Source organism: Podarcis gaigeae (assembly GCF_964106915.1).
Source record: "Podarcis gaigeae genome assembly, chromosome: 11".
Taxonomy (NCBI): domain Eukaryota; kingdom Metazoa; phylum Chordata; class Lepidosauria; order Squamata; family Lacertidae; genus Podarcis; species Podarcis gaigeae.
In genome coordinates, this window is record NC_139687.1 from 14,981,785 (window position 1) to 15,001,386 (window position 19,602).

General features: G+C 47.4%; 1 protein-coding gene across 2 annotated transcripts in view; it reads right to left on the minus strand.

The window, feature by feature from the left end:
* Positions 1 to 1,242, minus strand: part of CHSY3 (chondroitin sulfate synthase 3) — a 93,578-nt gene extending 92,336 nt beyond the window's left edge. Inside the window, exons 1-2 of one of the 2 annotated variants that reach the window (XM_083702276.1) lie at positions 719 to 1,093; positions 83 to 485 (exon numbers count right to left, since the gene is read on the minus strand). In XM_083702276.1, the coding sequence (XP_083558402.1) occupies positions 83 to 359 (277 nt within the window). In that variant the 5' untranslated portion in view covers positions 360 to 485; positions 719 to 1,093. Of the gene's footprint in view, positions 1 to 82 lie in introns of both variants that reach the window. The other variant, XM_083702275.1, reaches the window with a different exon arrangement.
* Between the last annotated feature and the right edge of the window lie 18,360 nt (positions 1,243 to 19,602).

The window sequence follows — 19,602 nt, forward strand, 5'->3', positions numbered from 1 at the left end:
CAAAAACACTCAACAACTTTTGGGGTGTCCTGGCTTTTACTTTGCGAAACAAGGCGCCCCTCTCCATCCCTCCCCTTTTCACCTTTGATGTAGACGTCGTCGTCGGCGCGCATGAACCACTCGTAGGCGTCCAGGTAGTGGTCGTGCATGTACTTGAGCATCATGAAAGACTTCTTCTGCGGCGGGTAGGAGTCGTCCACGCCGGGCAAGGCCACCACGGGCAGCGGCCGCTCCCCCCTCGAGGCGGCCGGAGGCACCGAGCCTTGGCTGGAGAAGAACTCCACCCGGCCGGGGATGGAGGCGGCCCACGTCCGCTGCGCCGCCAGCGCGCGGCTGCCCAGGTACTTCTGCGCTGTCATCACCCCGACGTAGAGGAAGCGGCCGCGGGGCGCGCAGCCCGGCGCGCCCGCGTAGTCCCCGCTGCCGTTGTGGCTGCTGCTGCCGTGGCGCCCGGCGCCTTCTTCCTCTTCTTCTTCCTCCTCCTCCTCCGCCTCCAGAGGCGGCGGCGGCGGGGGCGACGGGTCTCCTTCTCCGGCGGCTGCCACGGCGAAAGCGGGCGCGGGCTGGCCCTCCGCTTCCCGCCTCTGCTTCTCCGCTTCAGCCGCCTCAGGGCGCAGCTGCCTCTTGTCCGCGGGCAGCGCAGCCGCGCGGCCGTAGAAAGCGCAGAGGCGGCCGCCGACGACGCCCGCTCCGGCGGAACTCACGCCGCCGCCGCCGCCTCCTCCTCCGCCGCCGCCTCGCCTTTTCCTCTCGCTCAGCTCGGCCACTTTGGGCGCGACGAGCCACGAGGCGACGGTGAAGCCCAGCACCAGCCCCAGCGCCACGCTGAGCCACGGGCGCCGGGAGCGCGCGGCCATGGCGCTGGGGAGGCGGGTGGCGGCGTCCCGAGCTGAGGGTCCCGCTGCTGCTGCCGCCGCCTCTCCGCCGTCACCACAGAGTCCGCTTCTCAGCGCGCAGCTGAGGCAGAGGAGGAGGAGAAGGCGGCGGCGGCGGCTCCGAGCGAAAACTTCTCTCCCGCCGCCGGCGCCGCGGAGGCACACGTCGGGCTTCGCTGGCGGCGGCGGCGGCGGCGGCACCTGGGCGGCGGCGGCCCCTCCCACGGCCCGGCCTCCTCCGCGCAAGGGCGGCAGAAGAAGAAGAAGAAGCGGCCAGTCAGCTAGCGAGCGACCGCTGCTGTTGCTTCTGCTGCTGCTGGAGCCGGGCAGGGAGGCCGGCGCTGCCGCCGCTCGCGCCGCCTCGCTCTGCGCCGCCGGCCGTGGATTCCGAGCGCCTCCCTCAGGAAGGAGCGGCTACAGCCGGCGCCACTCCCACGGTGGGGCGGCGGGGGGGGGGGGGCTGCTGCTACACGAGACTCCTCCGCAACGGCCTGTCCGCAAGGGAATTTCCCACAGAATTCCCAGGCCTGCCATACGTCCGTGTTTTCCAGGACACGTCCAGGGATTCGCCTCTGAAAAATGGCGTCCGGGATTATTATTAGATTTCATTTCATTATTTTATATATAGAGATAGTTTCTATTGAGTTTTCCATTTTTACGTCTCACCACAAACATTTTCCATCATATACTCTATATTCAGTTTCTTCCCTCCTCCTCCTTCCAAGGTTCATTTCATCCCCTATAAAGGTAAAGGGACCCCTAACCATTAGGTCCAGTCGTGACCAACTCTGGAGTTGCAGCGCTCATCTCGCTTTATTGGCCGAGGGAGCCGGCTTCCGGGTCATGTGACAAGCATGACTAAGCCGCTTCTGGCGAACCAGAGTTGCAGCGCTCATCTCGCTTTACTGGCCAAGGGAGCCAGCGTTTGTCCGCAGACGGCATCTGGGTCATGTGACAAGCATGACTAAGCCGCTTCTGGCGAACCAGAGCAGCGCACGGAAACGCCGTTTACTTTCCCGCCGGAGCGGTACCTATTTATCTACTTGCACTTTGACGTGCTTTTGAACTGCTAGGTTGGCAGGAGCTGGGACCGAGCAACGGGAGCTCACCCTGTCGCGGGGATTTGAACCGCCGACCTTCTGATTGGCAAGTCCTAGGCTCAGCACCACCAACATCCCTTTAGCGCCACCTGCGTCCCTATAGTTATAATCTGTGGGTTGCCATCTGATTTTATTCTGCTCCAAATATGATTTTAAGCTGTATTTCAATCAATTGATTGATTTATGTTTTTAATGTATCATACTTTGATGTTCGCTTCCTCTGAGCCCGGTCCTGGCCAGGGAGGGCAGGATATAAATAAAAAAATGTATTATTATTATTATTATTATTATTATTATTATTATTATTATTGTTAACATCCATTCCTGCATATTTTAACTATAGCCACTCTTTATTACTTCTCGACTCTTGCAACACCCACAAATGTCACTTGCACTGTCAATTTTGTCTCATTCTGCCCACATTTTCACCTGTGTGCTATGGTTTTCCATATACAGTGGTACCTCTGGTTACAAACTCCGCTAACCTGGAAGTAGGTCTCCTGGTTGCATACTTTGCCCCAGGATGTGAACGAAAACCATGCGCTGGAGGCCCCATTAGCGAAAGCATGCCTCAGGATAAGAACAGTTTCAGCTTAAGAACAAACCTCCAGAATGAATTAATTTAGTAATCAGAGGCACCACTGTATCATTTCCCCACTCATCTTTAAATACCGGTTCTTCTTGCTCTCTCATTCCGTATGTTAAACCTGCTAATTCCAGAAATAAACCAGAAATAGGCCTGGATTATTTTTCGGAAATTGGGCAAATGTTTGAAATGTTAGACATGTCTAAACCAGGCATGTCCAAAGTACGTTTCGGGGCCCAGTCCAGCCTGGGTTTAATCCGGCCCCTGTGGCAGTTTATTTTCTGAGGTAAAATTCTCAAAAAACCTCCACAACTTCAAACCTAAAAAAAAAGCTCAAAAACTTTGGGGGTAAAATCATTACAAAAACTCAACTTCAATCCTAAAAAAAAGTAAACAACTTTGGGCAACAACTTTGGTCGGTCCTTTGGTTGGCCCTCATGGTCCTTCACTTTATCAAATCTGGCCCTCTTTGCAAAATGTTTGAACACCACAAAGCTCAACATTTGTTGGGTTTTCCTTTTTTAAATAAAAAAAATTAGCTCAACAATTTTGGGTCTTCCTAAGAAAAGCTCAACAACTTCCGAGTGTTCCTTTTTTAAAAAATTGCTTTTACTTTTTGAAATATAGCAACCCCAGAATTAGTCTCCCCGCAATGCTTTTCTTCCAGTAACTCTTTGCGCCCAGAGTCCAGGATTCCTCTTGTACGTCGGCGGCTCGTCATTTCTTCACAAATGGTCTCACAAATCCCTTCTCGCCACCCACCGCCTTCTTCATCTGCACCTTTCTTTCTTACAAAATGTGTCGCTTTCAAATGGGGAGAAGAGAGAATGGAGAGAAGCTGAGAGGGGAAAGAGGAATGGTCTCCATCTCCTCCCTCAAACCAAGTAGAAAAGAGAAAGAGCTGAGAGGTAGGGTAGTCATGTGTCTGGAAATTCCTGGACCAATACAAAACGCCGCACCCGAAAGCAGTGTCCGGGCCGGAATTGGCATTAAGTGTCCAGGAAAATCTGGACATGCAGCATCTGACGTCAGCAGTGCCATTTTTGGCGATTTCTCTCAAAGGCAGGTTAAAAATAACTTATAAATGCCCAATTTATTTACGAGAAGAAAAAGTTGCCACATTTTTTTTGTAAGTTTATAATTTTTATTTTTAACAAATAAACTTTTCAACAAAACCATTGAAACAGTTCTCACCTATCAGACCTCGACTTCCCTCCCCCTTTCAGTAGTTCCATGAATTTACCCTCTTCTTCTGTATATCCCAATTAACTCTATTTAATCTTTTCCTCATCCATTTCATGTGTTTTAGAAACTGCAAGTTTTTACAAGAGTTTTACGATTTGTTTGTAAATATTCAATAAATGATTTCCATCCCTTAATAAAAAGTTGGTTGTCTTGATTTCTTATTCTTCAGGTAAATTTCACCATTTCTGCATATTCCTTTAATTTCTGTAGCTATTCTTCTTCCGTCAGGACTACTTCTTTCCATTTTGGGGCAAATGTCATTCTTGCGGCAGTGGTTGCATACATAAATAAATTTCTGTATCATTTAGGTAACTCTGATCCCATAATTCCCAAAAGAAAAGCTTCCCAAAATATAGTCCAGCCCCTCACACGGTCTGAGGGACAGTCAACCAGCCCCCTGCTGAAAAAGTTTGCTGACCCCTGCATATCCCTTCTCACTTCCAACACATATGCAACTTTGACCTACACATTTTTGCCAATCTACTTGGTGTTAGATACCATCTGTATAACATTTTCATATGCATGCTGTAAATTTTATACCCATACATCCACAGTCTTCCCCATGCCTCACTTCTATGTTGTGCTCAACAAAACAACAAACGAACCCCAGCAACTTTGCCCCCCCCAAAAAGTTCAGCAACTTTGGACAAAACTTTTAAAAAGCTGAACTGTTTTGGCTAATCAAAACAGACAAACGAAAAACCTCAACATCTCTCCCCCCCCAACTCCCCCAAACTTTTCTGTCCAGATTTTCACTTTTTGAAAGATGGCAATTTCATCACCTTTTAAAACCAATTTGAAAGAAAGTGGGAGGACTGTTGCATTCCCTGACAGCAAAGGGAAAAAAAAATCTGGGTATTGAAGCCTCTGAAGGCACTTGGGAATGACTCCCACTGAACTCAATGTCTCTTACTCCTGAGTAGGCACAAGACAGCGCTGTGGGAGTTATTTAGGGTTGCCATACATTCAGGAAATCTCAAACATGTCCTCCATTGGGGGCCTACCTGCCCACCTGGGGATATTTTTACCTTTTATAGCAAATGTTTGGGATTTGGGGGGGTTGGGTTAGGGTTGCGACAAGGGTGCGGGCAGCTTGGGCTTGGCTGGCCAGGGGGTGAGTGGGTGCCCAAAATAAGCTCAACTGCTTTATGGATGATTGCTGGAATTTTACCTCTTGGTATATGGTAACCCTGTATTTGGGAGCACAGATGATGCGCACTGCTGTCTTCTGTGCAGATCTACATGAGAAATACCCTCCAACATTTCTCTGAGTCCTCCCCAGCTCTACCTGGGATTGAAGCTAGAAGAGAAAAGAGATCCCTTGTTTCTGCTTATGGAAGGGAAATCTCATGCTTCTCTGGGAAGAAGGGACAATTGGCTATGAAACAGATTGTGACTGTAGTGATGATTATATGCCTTATGAGTAAATGGCTAGCATTTACTTTAGGTTTAATTGGGGCCAAGGGACAGCACCAGATCCTGTTTTTGAAGCAAGGATCAGTCCTGGGACATGCAACATAGTAACAGGGGGCTTCCGAATACAGTGGTACCTCGGGTGACAGACGCTCCAGGTTACAGACGCTTCAGGTTACAGACTCCGCTAACCCAGAAATAGTACCTCGGGTTAAGAACATTGCTTCAGGATGAGAACAGAAATCACGCGGCGGCGGCGGCGAGAGGTCCCATTAACTAAAGCGGTACCTCAGGTTAAGAACAATTTCAGGTTAAGAATGGACCTCCAGAAGGGATTAAGTTCTTAACCAGAGGTACCACTGTATAGCCATGGAGTAACCACAGGCATCGGGGAAAGGGTCAGGATGACACCTCAGCCAGTCCACACATGCCAGGGAATTGGAGGAAAGAGCTTCTAGGGGAGAGGTTGTGGCTTCCCAGCAGCTTGAGGCTTCGCCACTCACCGTTTTGAAACCCAACCACTGTGTGGTTTCACAGAGCAAAGAAGGAGAGGGCATAAGTACTTGCAGCCCTGTAGCATGTTGGCCAACCAAAAATAAAAAGCATAGTATGGCATTTAGAGACGCTGCAGGCATGTGCAATGTTACAGTGACAATGGTTGGGTGTGTGTGTGTGTGTGTGTGTGTGTAAATGCTACTCTTGCACTGGGACCTTTAGGATGGGACAGGAGATACATGGTGCTTTCATATACTTTCATAGGGGAGAGTGGGGAAACAATACTACCTCTGGGGATTGGGAACAAAGGAAGAAAGAATGATTGGACCAGTACGACTGTCTCCAAAGCAGCAAACAGATAATGCTAACAGCGCTGCAGACTTCAGGACAGCAAGGAGAAAGAGACAGCATTTGGGCAATTGAATTTATTAGGTTGTTTTATGCTTCCTATAAAATGAAACTGTCAAATTAAACTGTGGAAAGGGCTGGAGGGCAACAGAGGATGTGTAGGGGGCAGAGAACTGTACTAATTTCATCTCAACAGGCACTAAAATTACTGAGCAGAAATTGTACAAACAGTGTGCAGTAAAGCCTATAAGAGGACCTTGTACTAAAAAAAAGATGCATGAGATGCACATGACTCTGAATGTTGCATGCCTGTGCCACATTCACTCTCCCTCTAGCATTGTTTTAGGGATGAAAGAAGTGGAAGCTTAAGACCATGGGTAGACGAACTAAGGTTCTCAGGCTGGATCAGGCCCAATTGCCTTCTGGATCCAGCCTGTGAACGGTCCGGGAATCGCCGTGTGGATCACCAGCATGTGCGTTCTTTCCCTCTCTCTCACCCAGCGGCGGTGGCGGCTCCTCCCTCCCTCCTCCTGGCTTCTCCCTGCCCTGCCTAGAGGAGGAAGGGGGCTGGGCTTTGTTGGTGTCAGCAGCAGCAGCGCTCGAGTGGCTGCCATTTTAAGCAGCCCCTCTCTGGAGCCCTTTCGCTCACCGCTCATCATCCCTCCACCACCACCATCGCCAGCCCCTGCTGCTCGCAAAACACAGGTAAGCAGCCACCAGGACTTGTGGTAATTTTGCTTCTTCTTCTTCTTCCTCTTCTTCTTCTCAAAATATAGTCCGGCCCCCCACAAGGTCTGAGGGACAGGGGACTGGCCCCCTGCTGAAAAAGTATGCTGATCCATGGTTTGGGCTTAGTGTTCCATTAAGGGGGGCAACCTGTACATTTACCTGTACACAAGAAAAGCATGACCCCTGCTTAAGACACTGACACACCTACTTAGAATTGTAGAGTTGGAAGGGACCCAAAGCATCATCTCGTCGAACCCCCTGCAATGCAGGAATCTCAGCTAAAGCATCCATGGCAGATGGCCATCCAACCTCTGCTTAAAAACCTCCAAGGAAGGAGAGTCCACAACCTCCCGAGGGAGACCGTTCCACTGCTGAACAGCTCTTACTGCCAGAAAGTTCTTCCTGATGTTTAGTCGGAATCTCCTTTCTTGTAACTTGAAGCCATTGGTCCTACCATCCAGAGCAGGAGAAAACAAGCTTGCCCCATCTTCCATGAGGCAGCCCTTGAGATATTTGAAGATGGCTGTCATATCTCCTCTCAATCTGCCTTTTTCCAGGCTAAACTTACCCAGCTCTTTCAACCTTTCCACATAAGTCTTGGTTAGTAATTGAGAGTAATTTCTTAGCCTGTGGTTTCATACATATTGTTACATCCCAACATCCAAGTAGTGAAAGATTCCAGGGGTTCCAGACGCTTATCAGGGTTTGGTTTCCTTGGAATGAGGGACAGGAGAGACGGTGGTGTCTTGATGATATGTACATTTACACATATATACAATCTATGCCTAAGATGGAGGGGCTCACAGCATTGACACTCCAAAAGGTCTTCTCCCATAGTCACAGCCTTGGAATCAAGCATCTCTCTCCCTCTCCGATTATGCTATTGTTATTTATTGTTTGTGAAATATACTCAGAGTCCTGTAGTGATTTCATGCTCTTTATTGCAGCTTGTAAAACAGTGATTGAATTGCCCCCCAAGCCTCAGGCTTTTATATACATTATTTACACAATGAGTCCCGTCTGATTGGCTGATTCTGCTTCCCTCCTGGAGCCTGATTGGTCTTTTCCTGCAGCCAATCAGTTGTTGCATTCTACGATCCTTCCGGCCTAATAGGCTGATTATCTTCCTCCTGGAGCCTGATTGGTCTTTTCCTGCAAGCCAATCAGTTGTTGCATGCTAGGAAGGCTCCTAGAATGCAACAACTGACTGGCTTGCAGGAAAAGATCCTATTGTTCTAGGATCCAAGCTTAATACATAACAGTTCATAAGCCAATTGGGGGTTCCTTCTAATAAAAAGTGGCATAGAAATCAAATCAAATCTCTCAGCTTCTGCCTGCAGCTTGCTTCCAGCTCAGCTTACACACAACTCCTGGCTATTGTCATTCTACCTAACAGCCAGGTGATGGGGAGAAGGAACACCCATCTTTCCTCTGGCACAGAGCAACTTCTTTCGTTAATCTAATGATGGTACTTAGGTTGCCCCTACGTCCATTATCCCAATAAGAAACTTGCTTGGCTAGTTTAAGAATGGAAACCTCCATTAGATTTTAAAACCTTGCTGAATTCAGGACCCCAGGAATTATAAAGGGCTCAGGCATCAGACAAACTAATTCCCACCCACCCCAAACTCACAACATGTTAGCAAAAGGAGGAAGAGGTTCTAACGTTGCAGGAGTATACAAGAAATGGGCTATCAGCCATCTCTAGCCTCTGGGATTTCTTAAGTAGTAGATCAATAGTATCAAAGTCTGAAAAAAGATCCAATGTACTTTATCTATTTCTCTGTGACATATACAGTCTAAGTGTGAAACATGACTCGAAAGCCAGTTTCCAGCACTTCAAAAATATCCAGGAACTGGAAGGAGGAAAGGGAGAATTTGGTTTTCTCCAACAACCTTGTGCCATTCCTGAGTTTTGGTGGCGTAGCCTAGCTTTTGACTACTTGCCAGCCGACAAAGTAGACATGAGTCAAACCCCCAACTTATTTCCAAATACAATTAACAGTGGCACAGTTAGGTAATTTTGGAATCTGGAATTAATAGTCTCATGCTCTCCCCTTTAGATGGTAATGTGAAGTTACTTTACTTACTTCAAAATTTAATAAGCCAGCCCTGCTGAGTTAGGGATGCCTGGACATCTACCCCAGAGTCCTGCCATGACAGTGTGACAACAAGTAACAATCAGTGACAGTATCTCAGATCTCATATACAACACTTCTTCATTCCAATCAATATCTCCCCAATTCATCATGCAGAAAACAGACATTTTTTATTTGTCAAAGAGGTGGCAAATTCTGAGGATGACTCCAGGCAGAGACAACCCGAATGCAACAGGCTGTTCACTGGCTGGAGCAACTGCCTCATATGACACTTTGCAGATTCAGTGGCAGCAGAAAACAACAGGTGTTTTCCAGCACTGCCAATGTGTCCTGACCCCCTGGCCTACCTGGCAGACAGTATGCCAAGGTGAAGTCCCAAGTGCAGAATCCAATCCACACATCAAAGTTCCAAGTCCAGAAGTCCATCCTTGCAAACCAAGTCCAAAGATCAGGAAATGCAGTCTGGGGTCAGTCCAAGTAAGCCAAGGTAGGAGTTCAGTAGCCAATCTCAAAGTAGAAACCTGTGAAAGTCCAAAGAGAACACAGGCGAGGTCCCTCAACATGGGCCAGTTGAGCAGATACAGTACCTCAGCTCTGCTGCCTTCTGCTTGCCCTAGCTGATGAATCACATGCCTCCTTCCCAGTGTTGTAGCGTGGGTTGTCAGCACCCGGGGCAAGGCAAGTAATTTGCGCCCCTAATCCGTGGATTTTGCGCCCCCTAACCCATGGAGTGTGCCCCCCAGATGTTGCGCCTGGTGCGGCCGCCCCCCCTGCACCCCCCACGCTATGCCACTGCTCCTTCCCAACCTAGTGAGCTAGTGAACTAGGCTGCAGCCCCTGGCCAGTCCGTTTCCCCGCCTGCTGTTGCCTATGTCTTAGGACCCACCATGTTCGTAGGGGCGGGGGCCTCCCTGGCTCTGGCCAGGGGTCCCGCTGCTCAGCTTCCTGTGGACTAGCCCCAGCAATAATAATAATAATAAAATAATAATAATGAAATGTTATTTATATCCCGCCCTCCCCGGCCAAAGCCGGGCTCAGAGTGGCAAACAACAATAAAAGTAACACAGCATTCTAAAATCAATTCATTTTAAAATCAATTCAAAATCAAATTAATGGCAACCATTCAGCTAGAGTTCTGTGAGGATTACCAAAGGAGGGGGTCAGACTGTGCCTTGGCCAAAGGCCTGGTGGAACAGCTTGCAGGCCCTGCGGAAAGATGTCAAGTCCCGCAGGGCCCTAGTCTCTTGTGACAGAGCGTTCCACCAGATCGGGGCCACAGCCGAAAAAGCCCTGGCTCTGGTTGAGGCCAGCCTAACCTCCCTGTGGCCTGGGACCTCCAAGATGTTTTTGTTTGAAGACCGTAAGGTCCTCCATGGGACAAAAGGCCCCCTGCAACGTTTGGCAGTGAAAACCCTGTGTTTCAGTGCATTCCACAAAATGAGCCTTTGGCACTCTAACCCGCGGTCATGAACTGGCAGGATTTCAGAGAGTAGGAAGAGGATCCAGGTGAGGGGAGCAGCTGGGAGTGTGTCACACAGAGCAAGCTGGGTTTGGGGAAGGAGAGGTTGTTGTTGACAATACTCATAGGGTGACAGAAGATGAGGAGGGGATGGAGATCAGTGCGCAGGAACCAGGGCAGCAGGACACACCAGCAAAGCCTGAGGGGCCCCTGTCTCTGCGAAAACAGCAGACTCTGAGGCATGGGGAGGAGTGGGAAAGGCACTCCAGGGTAGAATCTACACATGTATAAAAAACACTGTGGAAATGCTTAAAAAAAAAGTTTTGTAAAATACATTGAAATTGCCATAGCTAGCGTCACATTTGTATATTGCACTTTACAACGAACTTGAAACTTTTCCTTTGCAGCTGAATAGCTGAGTCCTAAGAGGCAGAGGAAGGGACGCGGGTGGCGCTGTGGGTTAAACCACTGAGCCTAGGGCTTGCTGATCAGAAGGTCGGCAGTTCAAATCCCCGTGACGGGGTGAGCTCCCGTTGCTCGGTCCCTGTTCCTGCCAACCTAGCAGTTCGAAATCACATCAAAGTGCAAGTAGATAAATAGGTGCCATTCCGACGGGAAGGTAAACGGCGTTTCCGTGCGCTGCTCTGGTTCGCCAGAAGTGGCTTAGTCATGCTGGCCACATGACCTGGAAGCTGTACGCTGGCTCCCTCGGCCAATAAAGCGAGATGAGCACCGCAACCCCAGAGTCGGTCACGACTGGACCTAATGGTCAGGGGTCCCTTTACCTTTACCTTTAAGAGGCAGAGGCAGGCAAGGGTCAGGTGGGGCTTGCTAGCTCTGGAAGGAGATATGTGATTCCTCAGCTGGAGTAAGCTGGGAGCAGGTGAAGGTCATATACCTCATCAAGCCCAGATGCTGCAATCAGCACACAGAGTAAGAGCTGAGCTGCTATGTCTGCTCAACTACCTGCTCCAAGATCTCTGTGGGACTGTGCTTCAGTTTGGACTTTGGATTGAGCCTGGACTGGAGACCTGACGTACTGACTTGCTGCCAGGTAAGCCAGGGGTTCAGGACCTGAGGGGACCAATTACAAGCCCCATTCTGAGGTTCCTCCCTCCCTGTGGTGTTAAAAACATAGAGGGGGCTATGTGGGCAAGCCTGCTCACTCTACTCCTCTATCACATTCCCAGTCATCATCATCCACAAGTTGGGAGGCAACTCTCTGTAGCAGGTAGCCTCCTTCTATAAAGGTAGGCTGCTTGCTCATTTTTGAACCCTACTTTCACGCAAGCTCCCCACTGCAGACAGTTGCTCTCTAGCTCACTGAGGATAACTGGGAAGGGGATGGAAGTGGGTGAGTGAGCCCAATTCCTCTTTCATATTATTAATGCTGTCCTGAGAGGGTGGAGGGTAGAACATGACTTGGAGCAATCAGGTGAAGAATAATACTGTGATTGATACTACCTATGAATCTATCACCAACAGTACTTTAGGTAAAGGCAAAGGGACCCCTGGCCATTAGGTCCAGTTGCAGATGACTCTGGGGTTGCGATGCTCATCTCGCTTTACTGGCCGAGGGAGCCGGCATACAGCTTTTGGGTCATGTGACCAGCATGACTACGCCGCTTCTGGGGACCCAGAGCAGCACATGGAAACACCGTTTACCTTCCCGCCAGAGCGGTACCTATTTATCTACTTGCACTTTGATGTGCTTTCGAACTGCTAGGTTGGCAGGAGCAGGGACTGAGCAACGGGAGCTCACCCTGTCATGGGGATTTGAACCGCCAACCTTCTGATCGGTAAGCCCAAGAGGCTCAGTGGTTTAGACCACAGCGCCACCCATGTAAACAGTGCTTTAGGTAAGCAGTAATTCTGATACCACACCTGGTATTTAAGAGGAATGCCATCCTATCCAGAGCAGGCACAATAAATCACATGGAACAGACTTTCTATTCTTAAGAAAAAAGGGGGGGGGTGGATCAATAACTGTGAATAGCTGCTTGTTGTTTCTTTTACAACAAGCCTGGAATTCATGTCCTAAGTCACTGGTATTAGAGTTTGGATTGCAGCCCTAGTAAATATTCATAATCTAAGAAATGCCTATGGGAAAGTAACTCATTGGCAACTCTTGAGTACAGTAGATGGTTTCAGGTTTGCACCCTTCAATGAATGTTTCATTTTCTAAAGTACCATCCACTTTGATTAAGTACAGCTAAAGAAATCAGTTGTTCTGATTGCATTTCCGGCCCATAGAATAGATTGCAAACATTAATAACACAACAGCCTGTGATATCTAGAGAGGGCTAACTTGTAAGGCCAGGTTTTCTTGCATGTTTTGTGGCAGGGGTCAGCAAACTTTTTCAGCAGGGGGCTGGTCCACTGTCCCTCAGACCTTGTGGGGGGCCAGGCTATATTTTTTTAGGGGAGGAAATGAACTAATTCCTATGCCCCACGAATACCCCAGAGATGCATTTTAAATAAAAGGACACATTCTACTCATGTAAAAACACGCTGATTCCCGGACCGTGCACGGGCCAGATTTAAAAGGTGATTGGGCTGGATCTGGCCCCTGGGCCTTGGTTTGCGTACCCATGTTTTATGGGTTTGGAGAAGATAAGGATGGGCACATCCTGCTTTGTGTATTAGTAGTAGTATTACTATTTATTCTGTAGTGCCCTTCACGGATCACAGGGCTGTTTGTAATATAAAAACACAAAATACATAACATAGTAACAAACAAAAACACACAACCCAGACACACAGTTTAAAAGGCCATAGACTCTTTAATTAGCCAAATTAGGTGTTTCACATACATTGAATAAGTCTCTTCCATCCCATTTTCTGCAGCTTTTTAAAAATGTACATTCAGATTGTATGTGTTTTCTGCTAAAAAGCACATTTATATGTATTCCCCCTCTAAAATAAACATTTCCTATGCCTCCCCCCCCCCCAGCATGGGTGGCACTGTGGGTAAAACCTCAGCGCCTAGGACCTGCCGATCGTTAGATCGGCGGTTTGAATCCCCGCGGTGGGATGTGCTCCCGTTGCTCAGTCCCAGCGCCTGCCAACCTAGCAGTTCGAAAGCACCCCCGGGTGCAAGTAGATAAATAGGGACCGCTTACTAGCGGGAAGGTAAACGGCGTTTCCGTGTGCTGCGCTGGCTCGCCAGATGCAGCTTCGTCATGCTGGCCACGTGACCCGGAAGTGTTTGCGGACAGCGCTGGCTCCCGGCCTCTAGAGTGAGATGAGCGCACAACCCTAGAGTCTGGCAAGACTGGCCCATATGGGCAGGGGTACCTTTACCTTTACGCCTCCCCCCTAAATTATGCATTTTCCTATAAAATAAAAATTTTGTACACTTCAAAAAAAACTGCATTGAAAAATTCAGAGAAGTATGCAATCAAATTTGTGTACAAGTTCAGGAACTGCAAATTAAGCCAGTTTGCTTTAAAATGCAGATTGAGGAAAATTCTCAACCATCCCTCGCCGAAGAACAATAGACGCAGCCTAAAGTGTAACTGCACCACCTTGTGAAGCAATATTGTGGCTGCAGCGGCCTTTCTGGATGCGTTTAGGCTTGTCCTCTTTCTCAGCGCAGGCATTCTTATTTATAAAGGTAGGGAATCATTTTAATAGGAGGACATCACAAGCCGCTGTGTTGCTATATTTCATGAGGTTAGTTACTGGACATTCCATTAGAGTACTTGAAAGCATTAACTTGTGTTCGCTGCCTTCTTGCGTAATTTAGCCAGTACAAATTGAGCAAGGACATTAAAAAGCTCTTAGGAGCAGGGATTTCTTCCAGCAAGAGCCTTCTCTCTTTGGCAAAATAAAAAAGCCCTTACTTTGGGGGCTCTAGGCCAATAATATTTTTAAATGCTGAAATAAACACATGGGAACATCTCTGGGGAGAAACAAAAAGGACATAGATCTTTTGCAAAACTTTCACAAATGAATGCATTTATTGTTGTGCACCGAGTGTTATTTCAACACACCCCTGGGGTTGGATTCTTGCCATAAGATTGACTGGGGTTTCTTGTGAGGCGGTTACACTGTCATAAGCAAACCTGATTTTAGAACTGTTGATCCCTAATTTCATTGTAAAACAGGCACATATAACTAATGTTACTGGCAGGAGGTTTCTGTCCCTTTCGCTGCCCATTCATTCCTCCAGTCTTACCAACTCCTTTGCCTAGGCAGTGAATGTCAGCAGACGTATGTTCTCACTTCTGTCCAGATCTGGATCTGTGACTGAGCCAGGGCTGATTTTCAGCCAAGGGATGAGCTATGAAACCTCTGGAATATGCAATGTAATAAAGATAATTCCCGGGACTGGAGGAAAGGACTCTAAAACAGAGGGGTTGACTTACAGGCTTCTCTCATTTTAAAAACAGAAGGCAGAGCCACAGGGCGACCTGTTTAGAGACAAATGCTTCCCCTTGTTCCTCACTGTTCTGTTTATTCCTTAGCCTCTTGTTGTTGTTGTTTAGTTGTTTAGTCGTGTCCGACTCTTCGTGACCCCATGGACCAGAGCACACCAGGCACTCCTGTCTTCCACTGCCTCCCACAGTTTGGTCAAACTCATGTTCGTAGCTTCGAGAACACTGTCCAACAATCTCGTCCTCTGTCGTCCCCTTCTCCTTGTGCCCTCCATCTTTCCCAACATCAGGGTCTTTTCCAGGGAGTCTTCTCTTCTCATGAGGTGGCCAAAGTATTGGAGCCTCAGCTTCAGGATCTGTCCTTCCAGTGAGCACTCAGGGCTGATTTCCTTCAGAATGGCTAGGTTTGATCTTCTTGCAGTCCATGGGACTCTCAAGAGTCTCCTCCAGCACCATAATTCAAAAGTATCAATTCTTTGGTGATCAGCCTTCTTTATGGTCCAGCTCTCACTTCCGTACATCACTACTGTAGTCTCTAGGAACATACAAAGTCCACATACAAAGTCCACTTTCAATCACTCTAGGAAGGAGAGATGTACACTTCAAAATTCAGGAGTCAATGAAAGATGACCACTTCTTGGTTGCAGGTCTTCTCTGGTAAAGGAGTTAGAATAAGATCAGGAAGGAAAGGAAAGCCAGGGGGTGGAGGTCTCTGTCCTTCTTGATGTTATTGGACTCTAACACCCATCAACTCCAAGCTCTAGCCATCACGGGCAATGATCGGGGAAGATGGGAGTTGTAGTCCAACAACATCTGGAGAGGCATAGTTTCTATAACCCTGATCTAAGCCCCAAACTCCTGCTAATGTTGCAATAATCCAGTCTAGCCCAATATCCAAGTCAACTTTTTTGTATGCTCTGCACAGTGCCTTTCCATTGGGCGTGGAAGGTATTATTACAAAAATAAATAAATCGGAAAACTACAGTCTGGTTGAGTGTAGCTGGAAGGGAACCAATGAGATCCTAGATCCTGAAGGAGTGTCTTCACCCCCACTATTTGCCCCAGACAATGAGATCCAGCTCCAAGGGCCTTCTTGTGGTTCCCTCGTTGCAAGAAGTGAAGTTACAGGGAAGCAGGCAGGGAGCCTAATTTGTAGCCGTGCCCTCCCTGTGAAATGCCCTCCCATCAGATGTCAATAAAATAAACAACTATCTAACTTTTGGAAGACATCTTTAGGGAAGTTTTAATGTTTGATATCTTACTGTGAACTCGGCTACACAGCTGCAAATAAAACCTTTTAAATGTGTTGTAAAGTGCAATATACAAATGTGACACAAGGTGGTGGCAGTGAGCTATGCCAAATTCAATGTATTTTGCAAAATATTTTTTAAAATAGCATTTTCACAGCATTTTTATATATGTGTAGATTCCACCTGTCCTTTAATTTGTTGGAAACCGCCCAGAGTGGCTGGGGCTATCCAGTCAGATGGGTGGCTTCTTCTTCTTGTTGTTGTTGTTGTTGTTGTTGTATGAGCCGGAGTCCCTTCACTCTCTGTTCACTTTTAGGTGTGTAGAATTGGTGTGGCAAGCACATGGAATAGATTTTAACAAATGTGCTAAATGACTAAATATATTCAGGATGAGTCGCAAAAGACCCTGATGGGAATCAGTGTTGCCAGATTATCAATGGAAAACTCTCATCTCAGACCCTTAAAATCCCTATGTTTCGTTCAGGGTGGCTTTCATATTCAGCAGGGAACAGCATCCCCTTCTCTTTCTCTCTCACAATAGCACCAAAAGTTGCTGGGCTTTAGAATAGTGCTTGGGACAGCACTCCATGGTGATATTCCCCCTTCTTGCCTCAGGCATATCGGTTATTTCTCACACCTAAACTACTTTGAAGTGATGGACGATAACACCACACATTTGAACTACACCAATTCTTTGTACACGGGGCTGTCCTGAAGACAGTTTAGAAGCTATAATTAGAGGTGGGGAAGAAAGGCAATTCCGTTCACATTTAATGGACAATCTACCTAATGTGCATTTTCTGAAACAATACAAGAACTAAAACAAAGCCGTCCTTTAAAATTTGCCCTTTGTTTAGGCTTTTTGGTATGTTTTAATTCATCCTTCCAGCTCTTCCTGTTTTCCATCCTCTGCTAGTTGTTGTTGTTGTTGTCAGGGCTTTTTTTTAGTGGACCTCAGTTCCGGCACACCTCAGGTGAGTGCCATTGCCTTTCTAAGAGAACAAAGGGAGGTGTTCCTGGTGAGTTTCAGCACCTCTTTTTCTAGAAAAAAAGCACTACCTTGTTTCTTAAAAAAATCAAAAATGCTTTGGGAGGTTCGCTGTAAAAGCGATAAAGAAACATCTTAAACAAATAAATATTTATTTAAACAAATAAGGTTCTAGGTCAGGCATTGGCACGGGCTGCCAGAGCTGCTTGCCAACCCTGATGCTACTCAGCATACAGGTAGTGGCCAGCACCATGTGCTTAGTGATGTGCCCACTCTTAGGGTTGACATATTTCAAGAAGTAAAAACCAGGACACCCCGAAAGTTGTTGAGGTCTCCTGGGACAAGGCAGGGACCTGAAGAGCTTGCGTCTGTATGTCTTAAAAAGGGAAGCCTGCGAACAGCGACAAGAGCAAGCAATTACCCATTTCTTGGAGGAAACCCTTATTAAAGAAAACACTTTTGATCCTGTTGTGTCGCTAGGTGGCAGGATCGTAACGCAGATTAAGTTTAGGAAAAAAGCTGTCGAGTGGCTTCTTATCCTATTTCCCCACCTTCCACGAGATGGCAGCAGCAGAACTAAAATGTGCTAATAATGACCTTAAAGGCGGCGGCCCTGGAGGGAAGGAGGGAGCCATGATTTTCATCCCTACTGTCAAACGCACAGAAAGAAGCCCTGTTAAGAAATGCTCTCTATTGGCTGCTTTCCTGGAAACTACAGAACTTTTGCTTTTTGGTCTCCACCCACCAACCTCACTAATGTATACAAATACATTTCCTTTTTCAAACATTGCTTGCAGTCTACTTTAAAACAAGTGGGCTGGAAGTAGAGAGCTAGATAAGCAGTTATTTTGTGTGTGTGTGTGTGTGAGAGAGAGAGAGAGAGAGAGAGAGAGAGAGAGAGATTAATGCTCCATTGGTCTTGTAAATTCCATGGCACACTTTGTATTTTTATTTTTTTTAGTCTAGCATGGATTGAGACCTAATTTCTACCCTGCCGTCTGAGATAGCAGCGCCATTACTTGCTTAGCACGCTAAGCGTATTATTGAATCGTAAATTATTCTCGAACTCCTTCAGTGTGTGGGTCTGCTCCAGGGTCTGCTATGGAATTCCCATTTCAGTTCCACATTTTTTGCTCCGCTCGCTTTGATATGTCAGAACAGAGTGACAAAACCAAACGCAACACCCCAAGAGGCCCTGATGATACACCCAGAGATAATGGATTTGGAGTGTGATGGGCTCTGTCAACACTCCCCTTAAAGAATGGTCCCCTTGTGCAAACAAAGTCAATTACCCTGACCGTTGTTGTTTTCACACAACACACAAATATGTCAGGGGTCAGTCCCACAGAGGGGAAAAAGGCCGAGTGGTTCTGTGTGTATTCAGAAAACAGATGGACTGTATTGCAGTTGGAGAATTTCAGATTGTAGACTAAATACCGTATTTTTATGTGTATTAGAGGAGGTTATTTTATTAGAAAATCATGCTAAAAGCTGTGGGTCGTCTTATACACAGATTTTGGAGAGGTGGGACGGACGATTGTTGGATGCAGCAATGTCTGCTGGCTATTGGCTGCTGCATCAATAGGGTGGACGATTGGCGCATTATTTTGGCATTTGATTGGCTGTGGCTGTCCTGCAGGTATGTGATTTCTGGCAAACCCCGCCCCCACGAAAGCTCAACAAGTCTGGGCAATCTCCCCCCGTTTTCTCAATTTGAAGTCCCCCAAATACACGGGGGCATGTTATACACAGGAAAATACGGTAGTCTTGTTTGTGTGTAGAGGGGAGGTCTTTTAGATGGTCATGTGAATTACTTAAAAAATGTGGTTTCTCATTATTGGGGAGGGGGAACCTCTTGCTCATTCTGCTGAACAGTCCTGCAAACAACGTGGGCTGGATCCAGACACATCAAAGAAGCGCTTCAGAAAAATGCGTTGTAACCTTTATAATGAGAAACCGTGTCGGCAAAAACGGAACTCCACAGCGCCATCTGGTGTTGCGGTGTTATATTGCCTAAGGAACACTTTTTCTTTACCAGTCTAGCTAAGACCTTGGTAACACTGCAAAGCTCATAGCTGTCAACTTTTCCCTTTTCTTCCGAGGAATCCTATTCGGAATAAGGGAATTTCCCTTAAAAAAGGGGAAAAGTTGACAGCTATGAAAGCTGCAGGGCTGACCTATCCCACAGAAAGCAGGGGGCCCTGTGCCTCAGTTGCTGTGTGTGCCTTTGACCACGGCAGTGAGTGAATGCCCACCTAAGGTTTGCAGGCAAGGTGCTTCTGGGAAGTAATTTTCTGTGGCAGTTGCCATAGAAAAAGACATGGGAGCGGTGTCAGGCACGGCTTTAAGGGAGGAATCCTTTCTGAGAGAGTAATGGAGGAGACTAAAGTGACCTAGGAGACTGAGCCCCAGGGAGCAGAAAAAAGAGGGTTCAAATTGGGAGGGAGAGATTCTCCGAAGTACAGCCCAATTCTTCTTCTCTTATCCTCATGTAAGAAAAACAAAAACAAAGCATGTCTTCATTCCGCTTGAACCCAGGGCTAGAAGGAGCTGCAGGAAAGGAATTTGAGTCATGTGTGCAATAACTCTTGCATGTGGCTCCCCACATCACACCTGCACCAGGCTTCGTGTTAAAA